Below are 19,184 nucleotides of genomic sequence, written 5' to 3' on the forward strand. Positions count from 1 at the left end.
TACTTGTGGACCTGAGTATGTTAGAATAGGCAATCATTACACACACCCAAAAGATTTTTATGATATATGATATATATGTCATTCTTTTATCAATTTTATTAGTACAAATAATACAGTTATAGAATAGTCTGGTCAAATATTTAGTTTGATAGTTTTATGTATTATAATCTGTTGATTTTTTGAGAGTTTTTTTTCAATAATATGTTTTAAAATACTGGAAAACTAGGTAAGTCGAGACTCTAGGTCACAAAGAAAAACAGCACAGTATGCCAGATTGAAGAAACACAGTTAACTGGATACATCTCAATCATTACAGCATGTCTTTAGGTTAGAATTCTTTGCTTTTTGGAAAACAAGTGAACCTGTAAAGCCCTTAATTTCCTAAAACTGTTTTAAGAAGAATTCTAGAATTATATATTCAAAACCGACTAGGGTAGTCATTTTTTTGGTGGATCAGTAAAGCTTCAATCCTATACACGGTTACTTAGCTTAGAATACCCACCCAGCCCCGAATAAAATGCATCTTATTTTGGCGTAAACATGACAGGATCCTCAAAAGCGCTTCAAAGGTTGCAATGAGCCGGAAGCCCCCCAGATGCGATGGATTTCAATCCCTTGCCATCGACTCTGTATTGCAGATCCCGCTAGGGAATGCAGATGTAAGGGAGTGAGCAACACAACCGGCCCTACGATGACGTTGCATAGGAGGCTTTAAGAATTTCCCATAAAGCAGTGATTCTCAGGAAGCTCTGGCGTGGGCTGGTCCATGAAGTCACGAAGAGTCGGAAGCGACTAAACGAATAAACAACAACAACAAGTGATTCTCAGCCTTGGCAACTTGATGATGCGTGGACTTCGATTCCCAAAATTGCTGGCTGGGGAATTCTGAGAGTTGAAATCCACACATTTTTAAGTTGCCAAGGTTGAAAAACACTGCCATAAGGAGATCCCGCAAAGACAAAGATCATATCCATCTACTTATTTTAAGTGCTATTGCTGCTGTCCTCCCTCGCTTCATGTCGACGCCTCAGAGCAGACACGCGCCAGCCGCAAACAGAGCGGAAGTGGCGGAAAGAGTCGCCTCCCTCCCGTTCTACTTCTACGGCGCGCCTTCCCAGAGGACGGTAGGAAGAGAAATCCATCCGCGTTCTTTCCTCGACCCGCCCCTCGGCGATCGGCTGGTCGAGCTTGCTCCCGCTTTCCCGTCGTGCCCCGCGATTGTTGCTCTGTCACGGTCGCAGCCGGTGCGTGGAAGACGGAGCCATGAAGCAGGAAGGCGGGTCGCGACGCCGCGCCGGATCCGAAAAGGCCAAGCTGCCTCCCACCGAGCCCCATCAACCGCCCGCTCTGGCCGCCGATGTGGAGATGCAGGAAGAGGCGGCTCCGGCCGAACCTGCTTCGGCGGAGAAATCGCAGCGCGAGCTCGACGCCGTCACGCTCGAAGGTGGGGAGGGGGGAGTAGCATCATCCGCGAGTGAAAGCTAAGGTAGAGCGGGAGCGGCCCGAGAAGTGGAAAGGGGCGGGGACTAGAATATCCCCGTTTCCATTCCCTTTGTGGTTAGGGCGTGGCAGGGGGGGGGGGCTACCGAAAGTTCCAGGGGCTCCGATTGGTCAGTTCTGGGGGATTCGGCTCTGGGGGCGGCTGCGGTGTGGAAAGTGGGGTTAAGGGGGTGGGGTTGTTTCTTGAAAAAGAGAAAGTAAATTACAAAAGTCCTTAAGATGTAGAAGCGCTTGGAGAAGGGTACCTATCCAGGGAGGATGGGGTGCACGATAGTGTTAAGCCATGATTCCTCAACCATAGTTTGTTTAATACACTATAATTGCTTGGGTTCACACGGGATGCATTATGCTTTTAGCCCCTGTCAGCCATAGGGAGACTTACTACCTAGATTTGAATGCTGGTGGCACTGGGTCTTTCTGGGGCTACCAGATATGGCCTGTAAAAATCCACACACACTTACCTTATGTGGCTTTCATTTGTGTAAACCTGCTGAACCATTGTTGTGAGCTTCACAGAGGAAGTACATAAAAAATATAGTCAGTAGATGTCTTGGTCAAAATTCTGACTTCTTATAAGCTTGGGTCGAGAAAGGAACAGGTTTGGATTCCATAGTATAATAGTATAATTTATTCTCTAAGATAGTGTTTTTCAACCTCAGCAACTTGAAGATGTGTGGATTTCAACTCCCAGAATTCCCCAGCCAGCATGGGAGTTCTGGGAGTTGAAGTCCACACATCTTCAAGGTGCTGAGGTTGAAAAACACTAGTCTAAAATAACCTGCCAGAGCCCAGCTTTGAGGTATTTTCAAAGGAATTTTATTTAAAGGGTGTGGTAGGTGGTGGAGACTTGGTTATTGGCCAGTTTTGTAACTTAGTATATGTTTATGGAAGTGATTCTTTTATTGGAATAGTAGAGCTCAGTGGATGGTTCACAAAGTGGAATCTAAAAAAATAGATATAGAATAAAATCAAAATAAGCCACAAGTGATTAAAAAAAGCAAGAATCACAGGCAATTGTTTTTTATATATTTTTTAAAAATAGTAATGATTGAAACCTTGTAAAACTGGAAAACATTTCCATTTGATGCCAGAGTACCACAACATGAGTACAGGTAGTCCTTGCTTAATAATCATTCATTTAGTGATTGTTCTGACTTACCACGATGCTGGAAAAACCTACTTGTGACCAGTCCTCACGCTTACGACTGTTGTGGTATCCCTGTGTTCATATGATCACAATTTGGGAGCTTGGCAACTGGTTTGCATTTATGACCGTCACAGTGTCACGTGGTCATGTGATGGCCATTTTCAACCTTCCCAGCCAGCTTTTGACAAGCAAAATCAATGGGGAACTGTGTTATTCACTTAATGACCACTTGGTTCGCTTAACAACCACCACAAAAGGTTATAAAATCAGGTTGGATTCACTTAATGACTGCTTCACTTAGCAACTGAAATTCCAGTCCCAATTGTGGTCCTTAAGCAAAGACTACCTGTACTAGGTAAGTCTCTCTGGAAAAACAGTCCACAACTGAGGTCCAATCCCTGAAAATATGTTTCATTATCAGATCAATCTGCAGCAGTGCCAGCATTCAGTTTCCATCATCCATGGGTACCCCATGGGACTCCCGCACTTCAACATAATGTTGGTATTTGCTCACTTGTATTTTATTATTATTATTCATCTAGCAATGGCGGTAAAGTCTTCAAACTGAGCTGTAGTAATATGTTAACTGAAATGCTAGTATGAAGGCTTTAGAGCAGTGTTTCTCGGTCTCAGCAACTTTAAGAAGTGTTGACTCCAACTCCCAGAATTTTCCAGCCAACAGGCTGACTGTGGAATTCTGGGAGTTGGAGTCCACACATCTTAAAGTTGCTGAGATTGAGAAACACTGCTTTAGAGGATACTGAAATCTGCATCCTAACCCAGAAGCCAGTATCCGTCGTGGCTTAATTCACAGTTGCTCTAAACGTTTTTCCATATTATGAATAGCTTTGATAGTCAGGAATTTGAGCAAGTCCGCTATTGGTTTAAAATAGCGTCAGAATTATTACTTAGAATCCAAAGCATACACAATAAAACAATAGGACTTTGTTATATTTTGGTGACTTGGTGTAAGTTTTTGCTGTATGAATATTAAGTTGCTCCAGTCAGTGGTGGGCACTTCCTCCCACACTATACTGTTAAGCTATCCTTGTTGAGCTACCTTCCTTTATTGTGCCTTGCAGACATCAAAGAACATGTGAAGCAACTTGAGAAAGCTGTATCAGGGAAGGAACCACGCTATGTCCTGCGTGCCCTCAGAGCTTTGCCCTCCACTTCCCGTCGCCTCAACCCCAACGTGCTCCAGAAAGCCATCAATGGCTTTTTCACATCTAACAGTGCTGTGCGGGACTTCCTCATCGGCTTCCTGGAGGAGGCAAGTTCAGAGGAGGTGGAGGTGGGATGTGGGCTGGGTATTCCCACTGAATTCTAGGAGGACTGGCATGTATCATCTCTGATCAATTTAAAGATCACTTAAATGGTGAATTATGGAAGTGGGAAACATGCGGTCCTAAGCCATTGGTGTATAGGCTTTTATGAGAAGAGGAGGAGGCAGGAATTCCATCCTTCCATTGACTTGATCGATCGATCTGTCTATCTTCTGTCGCTCAATAGCCCATGGACACAGAAGTGGACCTACAGTTCCGGCCCCGCACAGGGAAGGCAGCTGCCACTCCTCTCTTGCCAGAAGTAGAAGCATATCTCCAGCTACTCCTGGTCATCTATCTGATGAATAGCAAACGCTACCAAGAGGTAATGGCCTGACATTCCATATGTGTTGTTTCCTGATTGAAAGCAAAGACTTGCCAGGGATCATGCATGGACCTAGGTCACTGTTTCTCAACCTTGGCAACTTTGAGCTGTGTGGACTTCAACTCCCAGGAATGCTGGGTGGAAGAAAGAGCAGGGAATTAAAACAGGAAAATTAGGTGCTGTTATCTAATACATTCCACACATATCCGACTGACATTCATATACAGGAGAGATGCTGAATGCACAACCATGAACCATGGTATTAGCAAGGGAGAAATGTATCAATGACAGGGACATTATATCCTCTACAGATTCTAATAAGCCGTAACATTGTGGTCAGATAATCAAATAACTAGTGATAATTTTGCAGAATGGCCTTTGGCACTGGTCCAATTCCCTCTTCTTACACGTTGTACCCTACCACACCTCTTCATTCAAGTACCATATGAACTGTTTTTCCCAACCCTGACATTTATCTATTTTGTGGGAATTATTATACACATGTTAATATATGCATAGCCAGAAAAATCGAGCCATATTGAGTAGACTGGATGCTATAATTTAATATCTCACCGTACGGGATTTTTACAATAGCAGGGATTAGAAACTCAAAATGGACATGAGTGAAGTTCACTTAGATGCAGCACAGGATCCTCGTGTCCAAATGAGTAAGTTGTTATTGCTTTTTACTAAAATGACTTAGGAAGGACTTAAAAGATAATCTCGGGTGCTTTTTGCAGACCAGACAGGAAGTGTAAGAGTTGCGTACTGATCAGCACTTAGTAGTGTTATGTAAAACCTCCTCTGGAGCCTTGTATGCTTTTCACACTGTCTCTTTCCTTGCTCCAGGCCCAGAAGGTTTCAGATGATCTGATGCAAAAAATAAGCCCTCAAAATCGCCGTGCCCTTGATCTGGTCGTGGCCAAGTGTTACTATTACCATGCTCGTATCTATGAGTTTTTGAATAAGTTGGATGTGGTCAGGAGGTAAATCTGGAAGCATCTGGATGTTACCCTAGTTCTTTTTTTTCCCCTCCTTTGTACTTTCCTGGTGACACAGCCTCTCTCCATTTCTTTTCCTTTTAAAGCTTCCTTCATGCCCGTTTAAGGACAGCAACGCTCCGGCATGATGCAGATGGACAGGCTACTCTGCTAAATCTGCTGCTCAGGAACTACCTTCATTATGACCTCTATGATCAGGCAGAAAAATTGGTCTCCAAATCAGTGTTCCCTGAGCAGGCAAACAATAACGAATGGGCCAGGTACCTCTACTACACTGGTAAGAGGAAACAGTTGGTCCTTTTTGATATAAAATACTATACAGTGTGCTTGATTATAGTTTGGCAGGGGTGGGCTTATTTACTGTTTTTGACCACAGAAGCAAAACACAAGGACTTGTGCATATTAACTTATTGTTAATAAGTTAATATTAACACCTCTTTGGCACAGGAATGGGGAACCTTGGACACTGCATTAGGGACAGACAGCCTGGGCCCCTGGGTTATGTATTGCCACTAGAGCCTTTTCTCTGGCTTCTGGAAACATTCAGGCCACAATGGCTGTAAACTGGCAGCATGATTCGTTTCCATTTTGCAGTGGGAAATATAGAGAAATTGCAGAATGCATCCTAAAATAAAATATCACCCTACCTACCATGGTCTTAGCCACTCTAAAAAGTTAAATTTGCCCACCTCTAGAGATTGCAAAACTGTAATGAATCTGGATTATTCTTGTTCAGTAGCCACAACTTCACTTTTTTTAATACAAGTTTGTTTCTACATCAGCTTATAATTTTTTTTAAGTAAAACATCTCATTGAAAATTCAGACCTGATTTCCAGGGTGTGTATATGTGTGCTTCATGTACATTTATTTATCAAAATATCGCATCACAAAATTCAGAGAGGTGCAAATATTGGAGTGTACAATATTCACAGCCCCTGCTTGCTTGCCTCAAGCTATACTGAGAATATGTACTAGCAGGATCTCTTTGTGCTAAAAAGTCCCCTAGGATTATTACAGTGTAGCCCCCATTTGATTGAATTCCTCTTCCTTGAGGAATCTCCCAGCTATTCTTGATTCCTTCTTCTAGTTTAGTAATGCAGCACAAATTCACATCATGGAGGGAAGGGGGGAAACGTATCTCAGGGCAGCCTTAGCGTTAACATTTGCACTAATCCTTCCTAGCGCTTAGTTGTTCTTCTTTGCAGGCCGGATCAAAGCCATCCAGTTAGAATATTCTGAAGCTCGGAGAACCATGACGAATGCGCTCCGGAAAGCACCCCAGCATACAGCTGTTGGCTTCAAACAGACAGTGAGTGGGAGTTGAATTTTCTAAAACAGTGTTTCTCAACCTTGGCCACGGGAAGATGTGTGGACTTCAGCTCCCAGAATTTCCCAGCCAGCCCCATGCTGGCTGGGGAATTCTGGGAGTTGAAGTCCATACATCTTCCCGTGGCCAAGGCTGAGAAACACTGCTCCAGATGGTGCTATGAGCTGGTGACAAGTATTTTGTCATTTGCATGCACTCTGTGCTTACTAACTGGACCAACTGATGTGTTGCACCCATGGTTAGGTTCATAAGTTGCTGATTGTGGTGGAGTTGCTACTAGGTGAGATTCCAGATAGACTGCAGTTTCGGCAGCCGTCTCTGAAAAGATCACTCATGCCCTACTTCCTTTTGACACAGGGTAAGTATTATCGTAACAATCCTATGAAAAGATGTTAGGGCCCTTGACTTTCAGAGAGTGCATTCCAAAAAATTGGAGCGCAAGCAGAAGAATATGAAACTCTGAGTCACTGATGGAGAAGCTCACAGCTGTAGGCAAACCTGCTCAGATGATCTCAGGAAGCATGGAAATTCCCACTGGACAGCCAGTAGCCACTATTGGTATCAGAAATATGTTTGCCCAGACTAATGTACTGATGGTACCAATTTCTGGAGCTCAAGATTACTTATTTCCCACTGTTAATGGCAATGGGAAACTAGCAGTCTGCAACAGAGACAGAAAGAGAGGAAGCCTTGTTGTTCCCAGCTCCTGCAAGTGATTCTACACAAATTACATGGAAAGATGGTGTAGAACTATATGAGGTGTAGAATGCATATATACTCCCCCCCTTACTTTGACATCTATTGGGTTCAAAAAGTTGCCAAAAAACTGCATTGTTTGAAAAAAGTGATGTCATGAATTACATTTACTGCGATCAAAAGTATGTGATTATTCCGTCAAAGTTTCTCATGGTTGTAACTATTCATTACATTATTTATATGCAATGCATGAACTCTTGAGTAAATAGTCAGATATTAAATCACAAACATTAATATCTGAAGGAACCTCAAGAACAAATGTAGACTTGATGCCTCCTGTTTAATGAAGATTTTGTTTTGTGAACATGCTTCCAATGTGCAGCAAAGCCTCTGCATTCGTTTACATGTAGACCCAAAGCATCAGCAAGGAAAGGAATATATTATATATAGGGAATACACACACACACACACAGAAATCAGAATTCTGAGGCTGCAGGTGCTCACCCACAGGCATGAACATTCTTCACATATGCTCACTGAGCTCTTCAGCTTAATCCTCTCTTGCATCCTTTTGACAGCTGTTCGAACAGGAAATCTGGCCAAGTTCAACCAGGTTCTCGATCAGTTTGGTGACAAGTTCCAAGCAGATGGAACCTACACCCTCATCATCCGGTTGAGACACAATGTGATCAAAACAGGTAAGAAGCCGTTAATTCCTTGTAGTTTTCCTTCTGGTGGCAATATGCAGCTTAAAATTCTATCTTGGAGATGCATCAATTTTTCTAGTTGCTACTGAATTTATCCTCTCATTTTACTTTCTTGCCGTCTTTCTGAAGAGGATCTCAGGATTGAACCAATTCCTGCTTTTATGAATGCCCCTTTTGAGTAGAAAGAAAAAATCATATTTACTAGTTTGTCTTCCCTCTTCTTTTTTGACTTTTGTGCTCCTATCCTATATATATTGGCACTGATTTTCTTTTACATCTTATGCAGGTGTTCGCATGATCAGCCTTTCGTATTCACGCATATCCTTAGCTGATATAGCTCAGAAGTTGCAGTTGGATAGCCCAGAGGATGCGGAGTTCATTGTTGCCAAGGTGAGGGACTGTGTGGTTTACAATCTTCTTCCAAACGTACTGAGCAACTGGGTTGCACTTGAAAGCCACGAGGTCCCAGTCTTTGTGATGGAGAAATTTACTTTGGGCCTTGGTTATTTGGAAAATTCCAAAATAAAGTGTTCAAAGGCCGCTGCTGATTGTTTTAACTTTGTCTGTTTTTAATACCCAGCATCATATTAGGCCTTTGGTATTAATAACATAGAATTGGATAACATTTCTTCCTTTCCATTAGCAAACAGCATAAGTCTGCAACTCTGTATCTGGACTGTTCAGAAGACTTAGGTTCAGTAAGCTCTTTCTAAAAGTTGTTTTCCCAAACAAGCTGTGAACATCTGCTTCTTGCCTTGCTCACCTGAGTAGTCATCCGAGGGCTACCTAACCATTGTTGTGCCTTGATTTCCAGGCTATTCGAGATGGTGTGATTGAAGCTAGCATTAATCATGAGAAAGGGTATGTCCAGTCAAAGGAGATGACTGACATCTATTCCACACGGGAGCCCCAGCTTGCCTTCCACCAGCGTATTTCCTTCTGCCTCGACATTCACAATATGTCTGTCAAGGTAAGGCACGGGTGGTCGGTGTTTAAGGAGTTGGGAGCCACACTTCAGCCTCCCAGGTCATCCAGTGATGTGGTCACATCACTGGAGGGGGAAGGCCAAATTTTTCTCATACACTTTGAGGATGGAGTTTCTGGAGTGTGTGCTGAGGATGGGGATGGAGTAGGAGGCCTCTCAGAGGCAAACTGCCCCCACACCCTCAAAAAGGGCAAAAATCACAAAGGTCAGAACTTGGTCATTTTGCTGCAAATGCAGTTTTGGGGTGCCAGGGAGCTGCCTGCAGGCTGTATGAGGTGAAAGATCCAGTGTGCATCAGAACTCCACAGGGGGTTTCTGAGTGTGTTCGTTGTCTGCACAAGGTTGAAAAGAAGGGAGCTTTGATCCTCCAGTTAATACCATGTGTAGTTTTCTCTATAGTGAAGCAGTCTTGAAGGGTTATCACCTATGTTTGAAGCCCTTTAAGATCTCTAAAAGCCCATGTAAGTATTAAGTGTTTTTTTCCCACCAAGATCTGGGGAAGGTGGGGAACTCTCCAATTCTGGGAAGAAATTCTAGCAGACTGAGAATTCAGTTCCTTTCACCAAAGACATAGTAAGGAAATATACATAGGATTTGTCCACCAGTCTCAAGTGGAAAAGCTAGAACATTTCTCTTTTGAACTGTTCCTTTGCCTCTGCCATTGAAGATTTCCACAGGTATTCTTCCTCTGAGCTTTCTTCGTGAAATTTACCTTTAACTTATTGGTGTTTGCTCTTTTCATTTTCTCCCATCCCTAGGCAATGAGGTTCCCCCCAAAATCTTATAACAAGGACTTGGAGTCTGCAGAGGTGAGGTTTCCTGGCAATCACACAGAAAGCTCCTTAGTTGGGGCATCGTTTTGCACTAGATTATGGGCTGGTAATCTTAATGAACTAGGCCCTGTTGTTTGATGGCATTAGAACATTAAATTGCTGAAACCTTATAGGATTTAAATACAAAACGGCTTGTTGAAATCTCATAAACTTGAGTTGTGAGATTTCAAACATCTTTTTAAAATTAATGTTTAATTTTGATATCATCTAGAGGTATCTCTGGTATCATGTTACTGCCTCTTGTACTAGACTATTCCCTTGCAAAATAACAAAAAATGTTAATTAAATGGGGCGATGTAGCTTAATTTACAGAAGTTTATTTATTATTTTACAGAATTCGTCTTTTTCTGACACAGAAATTTAAGCTGTGGTCATATATCCTTGGGCCCAGCATACCACAATGGTGTTCCTACAGACTCCTGACAAAAGGAGGCACTGCTGTTGCTCGAACATTATGACGCATTTAAGTCCTTGGGTTTACCAGCCACCCTCCCTCCCTTTTCTCAGACTTAGAAAACAGAGTATGCACCATGAGGAATGTAATTCCTCAAATACGTATGTCAAGCATTCAATTAAATACCTCAGAAACATTTAAAATGCATTTCTCTCTCTGCAGTCTGTCAGCCGTATAAGCAACTTAAAAAGACGAGAAATACAAAAAAAAAGTCTTTTCTGTGGGCCTTGTTGAAACTGGCATTACAAAGTTTTAGCTGTTTGTGGGGAAGGTGGCCTTTGCTGTAATTTGCACAGAAACTAAGTTTTGCCATATAGCAACTAAATGGTACTAAACCCTACTGTAACCTTCGCTTTGCAGGAGCGCCGGGAGCGCGAGCAGCAAGATCTAGAATTTGCCAAGGAAATGGCAGAGGATGACGACGACGGTTTCCCTTGATCTCTGGGTGGGGGGGGACATTTGTTTGCGAGGGTTTGTTTGTTTGTTTTGTTCTCCAATACAAAACCTTACCTATTGGCTGAAAACCAGAACTTGCCCTTCTTTCTATATTCTGCATGTTGCGGGCGGTACAAAAAAGAAATCCTCTAGCTGCTGCAGAAGGAAAAACGGGACCCCAGATCAAGGGGGCTTGATTCTTGCTTCTGAACTAAAGGTCACCATGGTTTTTCAGTCATAAATGTTCCCTACAAAGGGCCAGACTAATCCAGTGTTGTCCTTCCTGGAGTTCTGCTCCAGCTGACATAGTAATTTCAGTGACAGATCTTGTCAAATTTTGTTTAGGACTTTTAAATAAAAGTTTGAGGAAAATAAAATGCCTCTTGTATGGAATATTAAGTAGAACTAACGTTTACTCAGATCTAACAGTGGAGTCACTGGAAACATGGGAATTCAAGCTCTATTTTTTTTTCCCCTGATTGATATTGGTATGCCTAAAAATATCGTGCTCTTTGATGAGAAATTGCCAGTGTTAGAGGCAGTGGAATACAGCCTTAGCTTCCGTTGAAATCATTACAGAAACAAATCGGCTAATGAATGAAAACAAGATTTTTAAAATAAAAACAAGTGGAGAAATGTGATGGGTCTTTTTCTTGCATTTCTCTAGTTTCTGCTATCTTGAATAACCATCCAAACAACAAAAATAATTACAAATACTTTACACCAGGAGACATTTCACCTTGGAACACCAGTGAAATACTTTGGTCAGCATGTGACAGATAGTAATCAAGACATACATTAAAAAAAACTATGCCAAATTATGGCAAGAAATCAAAAGAGATCCTGAAAGGTAGAGACATTTAAAGCCAAATTGGTTAGGATCAGTTGCAATTATCAAAATTCATTCATTCATTTGTTCATTCAAAATACATTACCCAAGATAAATTACTTGTTTCAAATGGTGCCAGTTCCAATCTCAGAAAACCTTACAAGGATGGCAAGAAATTATCAATAAAGTTACAATGGGAGTGGGAAAAGAGAGTTAAATTAAAAATTTTACAAGACTCAAAAGACAGAGGTGGTCTTGCACTTTTAAATTTTATCATAAAGGAAGTTGCCTCATGGTTAACAGAGTGGAAAAAATTCCCAAATAGTAGAACATCAGTACTGAAAGGCATTGGCCTAGCCAATGGAGTCCATAAATATTTATAGTACAGAGACATAGAAGAGGACGACGTTTGATAAAAGCATGGAATTCCATAAGGAAGATAATAAGCCAGTCATTAGCCTCTCCTTCAAATGCTTTCCATGTTGGAGATAATTACGATAAGAAAAATGTAATTACATATGTAGATATGGTTCATTCAGACTCCATGAATAGATTAAAGACACAGCAAGAATTAACTCAGTGAAGGTCAGAATATACCATGATTGATGTACTTAGAAATTGCTGGAAGGATAAAATCTGATCTTAAGAATGAGGGAAGGACATTAAGAAAACTGACAGTATTTGAAAGGCTTACACAAAATAATAGCATCTGTTAGGGCACATATATAAATACCTACTCAGATATGACATGGAGATAGAATAAATTTAAAAATTGCATGATAAAATGGATGCAAAATTTAAAGAAACCGTCACATACAACAATGGGAAGAACTATGGACCAAATCCATAAAATTCACTCTCAAGTTATAATCTAGAAGAAAATTGGTATAAAATGTTTCACGTATGCTACACAACTTAGTCAATAATTTCCAAGAGGGATAAATCATACAGTAACAAATGTTGGAAATGCCATGGAACAGAAGGAACATTTTACCACGTGGTAGATAACGCAAAAAATCGCAAAAGTATTGGAAAGATACACAGTGCCATCTAGAGAATTTTGGAAATTACATTTGAAATGAAATCATATTTTAACTAGCTATAATTCCAGAATATATTAAGAAGAAATATCATAATTTACTGAGATGCATGCTCATGGCTGCAAGAATAAACACTGCCCCATATTGGAAGAAAGATACCAATACCAACAATATCTGATTGGAATTTAAGCTTGGCAAATATGCAGCAATGGCAAAACTGACAGTATATATCCACAACAGAAGTTTAACCAAATTCAAGCAAGAATGGTTTCCCTATATCCAATACATCACACAGCAAGGCAAATATGAACATTTACAATATGGGGTCTAAATGTTTATGAATACTGCAAATTGGTCAGAGTATAAAGAAAAGGGAAGATAGAAATCACATACCTATTTTTCCAAGCAGCTCATTTTTCTTTCTTTTTCTTTTTTTCCTTTAACGTTAATAAACAATAATAAATAACAATACAGTTGAGACCTTAGTATTAAGCATTAAGCTCAAAGATAGAAACCTTTTTTTATATTATAAAATAATTGAACACATTTTGCAATTGTCTATCAATGCCATACTTAGCTTTAACTGTACAATTCAAGTAACCTTACAGACACGGCCAAAAGTATTGGCATCCCTCCACTTTTTCCCAAAGAATCGCAATTTGCTGTGAAATGAGTTAAACCTGACACAAGTCATTTGTTATTCCATAGTCTATAGAGCAGACACTTTGATTTTGTTGTATCACTTAACATACACTTGTAAATAACAAAACGAATGACAATGGCATGAACAGAATTATTGGTTACTCCTAACCTGGTAGTTTGTACCATGCCCTTTTGAGGCAATCAACTACTTTCTGTAGCTCTGAATAAGACTTCTACACTTCTCAATTGGCAATTTGTCCCACTCTTGTTGAGCAAACTGCACCCGTTCCCTTGGGTTTGATGGGTTCCTTCTTCCAACTGTGAGTTTCAGCTCTTTCCATAGATGTGTTATTGGATTCCGAACAGGACTCATAGCAGGCCACTTCAGAACAGTCCAATGTTTGCTTTTCTACCATTCTCGGATCCTCTTAAATATATCTTGGTGAAGAACCCATGACCTGCAACTGAGACAGAGCTGCATTATGTTTTGCTCCAGAATACCTTGATAATCTTCTGATTTCATTGTGTCCTGCACAGATTCAAGGCATCTGCTGCCAGAGACAGCAAAGCAACCCCATAACATTATGGAGCAGTTCCATGTTTCGCAGTAGGGATGGTAAGAGCATTGTTGTCCTTCTGTGAACATAGAACTGCTGTGACTTACCAAAAAGCTCTAATTTTGTTTCATCTGTCCAAAGGATGTTCTCCCAGAAGGATTGTGGCTTTTCAACATGCATTTTAGCAAACTTCAGTTTGGCTTTTTTGTGTCTGTCTTTCAAAAGTGGGATGGTCCTGGTTCCTCTACAATGGAGGTCACTTTCAGTTAGACAGTGATGAATGGTGTAACTTGATATTGTTGTACCATGACCTTGGAGGTCAGCCAGGATCTGTTTTGAAGTTTTCCCTGGATCTTTCTCCACCATTCAAACTCTCCTGTTCAACCTGGAGTCAATTTCCCTCTTGTGGCCACATCCAGGGAGGTTGTCTACAGTCCCATGGACCTTAAACCTCTTGATTATTTGCAACCATGGTCACAGGAACATGAAACTCTTTGGGGATGGTTTTGTAGCCTTTACTGCTACTATGCTTGACTATTGACCTCTTCCTTCCCTCCTCAGACAACTCTCTGCTTTTCTTTCACTTGTCCATGTTCACTCTCCTGCACAAAATGACACAAAATGCCTGAGTACTTTTCTCCATCCAAATAGACTGACTATTTATTTATTTAATTAATTTTTATCCCACCTTTATTATTTTTATAAATAACTCAAGGCGGCAAACATACTTAATACTCCTTCCTCCTCCTATTTTCCCCACCACTACAGCCCTGTGAGATGAGGTTGAAGACACCTGTGATACTAATTAAAGTAGATAGTCTGCTTGAGAGATCACTAAAATCCAATAATGTCTTTTAACTTCTAAGGGGTACCAATAATTATGTCCATACCATTTTCATTTGTTTTATTATTTAGAAGAATATGTTAAGTCATAAAAGCAAAGTGTCTGCTCTATGGACTATGGAATATGGAATGGTGGATGTAATTTACTTGTGTCAATTTCAACTTACAGGTAATCCTTGCTTAACAACCACAATTGGGATCGGAATTTTGGTTGCTAAGTGAAGTGGTCATCAAGCAGATCCAACCCGATTTTACGATCTTTTTTGCAGCGGTCGTTAAGTGAATCACTGCAGACATTAAGCAAACCACATGGTCATTAAGTGAATCACATGGTTCCCCATTGATTTTGCTTGCCAGAAGCTGGCTGGGAAGGTCGAAAATGGCAATCACGTGACCACAGGACATTGTGACAGTCATGAATGTGAACCAGTTGCCAAGCACCCAAATTGTGATCATGTGACTTCAGGGACACTGCAATGGTTGTAAGTGTGAGGACTGGTCATAAGCCATTTTTTTTCAGCACCTTCGCAAGTCCGAACCATCACTAAACGAATGGTTGTTAAGTAAGGACTACTTGTATTTCATGACGAGTTGGGATTCTTTAGGAAAAAGTGGCACCAATACTTATGGCCACATCTCTATGTTTATTAACATTCTAGAAATTATATTTAACATTCATATAAACTCTTCTTTCCTTCTCTTTAGAAGTTGAACCATCATAGTGTTAACAATTCCTAGTTTATATTGCATAAATACCACTGTACCCAGCTAATATGTATTTTATCATTACTTGCATGATGATGCAACAACTGGCATCATCGGCAGATTTGTCCATCTCGTTACTCAAACCTGTCTCCAGATTAGTTGTGAATTTTACTGTATATTGATCCTTATGCAGGTCCACGGAGAACCTCATTGCTTTCATTGTGGGAATATTAATTCCTACTTACTTTCTGTTGTTGCTGCTGTTTTTTAATTTAATTCCTCCAAAAAGGATCTGTCTTCTTATTTCATTATGATCACATCTGATGTGGAGCATTTGATACAGGATTTCCAAAAAGCATTTTGAAAGTCACAGGTATATCTTAATGTTCTTCATCGTGCATAAATCAAGACTTCCAGTGGAGTAATGTTGAACTTTCTAAACAAGCACAAATTGCCGCATTTTTAAAAAAAGCTTAACTTCTGCTGTTACACTTTTAAATAGTATCAGCAGGCAACTATGTTGGCCACACTTAGGCAGTAGAAGGGGAAGACAGCAGATCAGGTGGATAGATGCCACCTTAAAACATTCTTAGAATGTTCTTGGAAATGCTAATGGATTATTACCAGAGACAGGACATCATTCCAAGCATCATGTTTGCCTATACAGTTACTAGGGGTTGGGAGCAACTCAGTGGCAGTTAACTAACCATCATGTTGATTTCTGTTCTGTAAAAACAGTTTTATTTATTTATTTAGAACATGTATATGGACGCCCATCTCAAATGATGTGACTCTGGGCAGCATACATAATCATTAAAAATGCAAACAAAAAACACACATGCATTGAAGCAAACTAAAATAATTAAATGGCAATTGGGACTAAAATACAACTCACCAACTGAGAATTCTACTGGCCCTGGCCCCCATGCCCAGGGAAAGAGCCAGGTCTTAAATGCCTTTCTAAAGGCATGCAGGGTCAGGTCCAAGCGTGTATTGGGGAGGTTAGGGGCATGTTTCTTGGGTCCCACAAGGTGACATTGTTTTAGAGAACGGACCTGGAGTATGACCTCCCCATTGGAGCATGTGGAATGGGCAGATATTTGGGGAGAAGGCGGTCCCACAAATACCCCTGTCCTATGCCATGCAGGACTTCATAGGCAATAACCAGCATCTTGAATTGCACCTGAAAACCTACAGGAAGCCAATGCAGGCCACAGAATAGAGGTGTAACATGTATTTCTAGGTGCAAAGATTACTGCAGATGCTGACTGCAGTCAGGAAATCAGAAGATGCTTAATCCTTGGGAGAAGAGCAATGACAAACCTCAATAAAATAGTTAAGAGCAGAGACATCACACTGACAACAAAGGTCTGCATAGTTAAAGCAATGGTGTTCCCAGTAGTAACATATGGCTGTGAGAGCTGGACCATGAGGAAGGCTGAGCGAAGGAAGATCGATGCTTTTGAACTGTGGTGTTGGAGGAAAATTCTGAGAGTGCCTTGGACTGCAAGAAGATCAAACCAGTCCATACTCCAGGAAATAAAGCCAGACTGCTCACTTGAGGGAACGATATTAAAGGCAAAACTGAAGTACTTTGGCCACATAATGAGAAGACAGGACACCCTGGAGAAGAAGATGATGCTAGGGAAAGTGGAAGGCAAAAGGAAGAGGGGCCAACCAAGGGCAAGATGGATGGATGATATTCTAGAGGTGACGGACTCGTCCCTGGGGGAGCTGGGGGTGTTGACGACTGACAGGAAGCTCTGGCGTTCCATGAAGTCATGAAGAGTCAGAAGCAACTGAATGAATAAACAACAACAAAATGGACATAACAAGGATATAAAGAGGAACATCCATAACTACCACTCTACTGCATTCTGAACCAAATGATGAAGCTTCTGGATGGTCTTCAAAGGCAGCCCCATGTAAAGCATGTTGCAATAATCCCACTGGGAAGTGACTAAGGTGTGAGTAATCATGAGCAAGCCCCCCACCCCCAATCCAAAAACAGACACAATTGGCACACAAGATGAAGTTGTACAAAGTTCCCCTTCATAATTTCAGGAGCTATGAGCCCAGGAAGATCCCCAAATTGTGCCCTGAATCTGAGTGAGCCCAGAGCCAAGATGAAATCTCTCCAATTCCAGGAACCATGAAGCACAAAACTCACAGCTGGTCTTGGTAAGGTTGAGCTGAAGCCTTAATTACATACTTATGCGGGATGGACATCATATATTGTCTAGATACAGAGATCAAATAATGCTGGAGAAGAAGGCGTAATAGCCACTAATGACATCAGAAATATTGTGTGATTTTTTGGAAGTCACACTAGCTTGCTAAATAAGAATTTGGAAATGAAACTCTCCAAAATAGAATTCTCTGAAGTATGATCATATCTATACACTTTCATCATATGTATTTTCTGTTAGGCACTGGCTTTAACCAATAGACACCCTAGTTAAAGTTTGGTAGAGTTCCCCATTAGTTCTGAACTAGGAATTATGATGGATGACATTTAATTAACACCATAACAAACCAGGATCACATATTTGTTTATTATTAAGTTATAAGATCTTAATTCAAATATAAGAGGGGACTATTTAGTTGTGAATGAAAGCATGAACATGGCACATTTAAATACAGTGCACCTTGGGCTATACATAGCTATTGCGCAAAAGGCTATCACTTGACATCATAGTGGCAGTTCCCATCTTCCTAAAGTTTATCCAACATTCCCAAGTTTTGCTAATTCTGTACATTAGAAGGCTCCCTGTGACTTCACACACATCTGATCATCCTAGCTGTGATTTCATTATGAAAGCTTTTCAGGATGGATTGGTTCACATCGGTTTGTTGCTTCCCTCCCCCTACATCCTGGCCAGGAGGGGAATTTGAGATTGTCCAGGATTTCCCAATCTGGACTGATCACAGGATGTTCAGGGAATCAGCCTGTAGTTTCAGTCATCCAAAAGGCTTTTCCTGATGACACTCTTTCTGTGTAACAAATACTGTCGCAGATTATCACACCAGTCTTTTCACAGCAGTCCTCAAGGTGGCGCTTCATTTCAGAAGTTATTTAAATAGCACAGGGAGGGGGGCAGAGGTTGGTTTCTCCTCTTCAAAATTGCACGATATTAAAAATACTCTTCAACATGCAACCTAGACATATTTCAAACACATAATCACAGACTAGTATACCTACTGAAGTGTGAATATAAGAAGTCGCCTTGTGCTGAATCAAACAATTAATCAGCCAGCTCTGCATTTTCTACACCTTTGGGGAGGGGGGCATTCTTTTTATCTCATTCGCTGCAAATTATATAGTCAGAGCCATTTCACTCTCTGCTCACTGCTGAAATTGAGGCATTTCTGCTGAAAATGTAAACACAACCAAGAGATAAATCTTCCTGTACAACCCTTCCATATATGAATAAGAACTGTGCAAGAGCATAATGCAAATACATATTGATAGACAGATAGATAAACTTTTATTGTCATTTCACTATACACCAAAGTGTACATTAAAATGAGATTTTGTTGCATTGGCTCAAGCAAAAAAACAAGAACACCATAACCACTACAATATGCAACGTACATTCTTTACCCATTCCATTCCTCCAATCTTTATCCCCAGTAAATATCAGTCCTACACCCAGCATGTGTAGTCACGGAGTGAGAAGGTATTATTAAGAGTTCAGGAGAGTAATAGCCCAGGGGACAAAATGGTTGCCTAATCTAGCCATTCTACATCGGATGCAGCAGAACACGGCAAATTTAAATACAGTGCAGCTTGGGCTATATTTAGCTATTGCGCAAAAGGCTGTAAGGAGGG

General features: G+C 40.9%; 1 protein-coding gene across 1 annotated transcript; it reads left to right on the forward strand.

The window, feature by feature from the left end:
* Nucleotides 1–1,192: 1,192 nt before the first annotated feature.
* On the forward strand, nucleotides 1,193–11,377 carry PSMD3 (proteasome 26S subunit, non-ATPase 3). Its single transcript, XM_063300666.1, has 12 exons — nucleotides 1,193–1,444; nucleotides 3,730–3,920; nucleotides 4,160–4,297; nucleotides 5,147–5,283; nucleotides 5,385–5,575; nucleotides 6,505–6,608; nucleotides 6,870–6,984; nucleotides 7,901–8,020; nucleotides 8,316–8,419; nucleotides 8,844–8,999; nucleotides 9,773–9,823; nucleotides 10,662–11,377. Exons 1-12 carry the CDS (start codon nucleotides 1,264–1,266, stop codon nucleotides 10,737–10,739), a joined length of 1,566 nt encoding a protein of 521 aa, XP_063156736.1. The 5' UTR covers nucleotides 1,193–1,263; the 3' UTR covers nucleotides 10,740–11,377.
* The last annotated feature ends 7,807 nt before the right edge of the window (nucleotides 11,378–19,184 follow it).

This window comes from Candoia aspera, chromosome 4, assembly GCF_035149785.1.
Source record: "Candoia aspera isolate rCanAsp1 chromosome 4, rCanAsp1.hap2, whole genome shotgun sequence".
NCBI classification, from domain to species: domain Eukaryota; kingdom Metazoa; phylum Chordata; class Lepidosauria; order Squamata; family Boidae; genus Candoia; species Candoia aspera.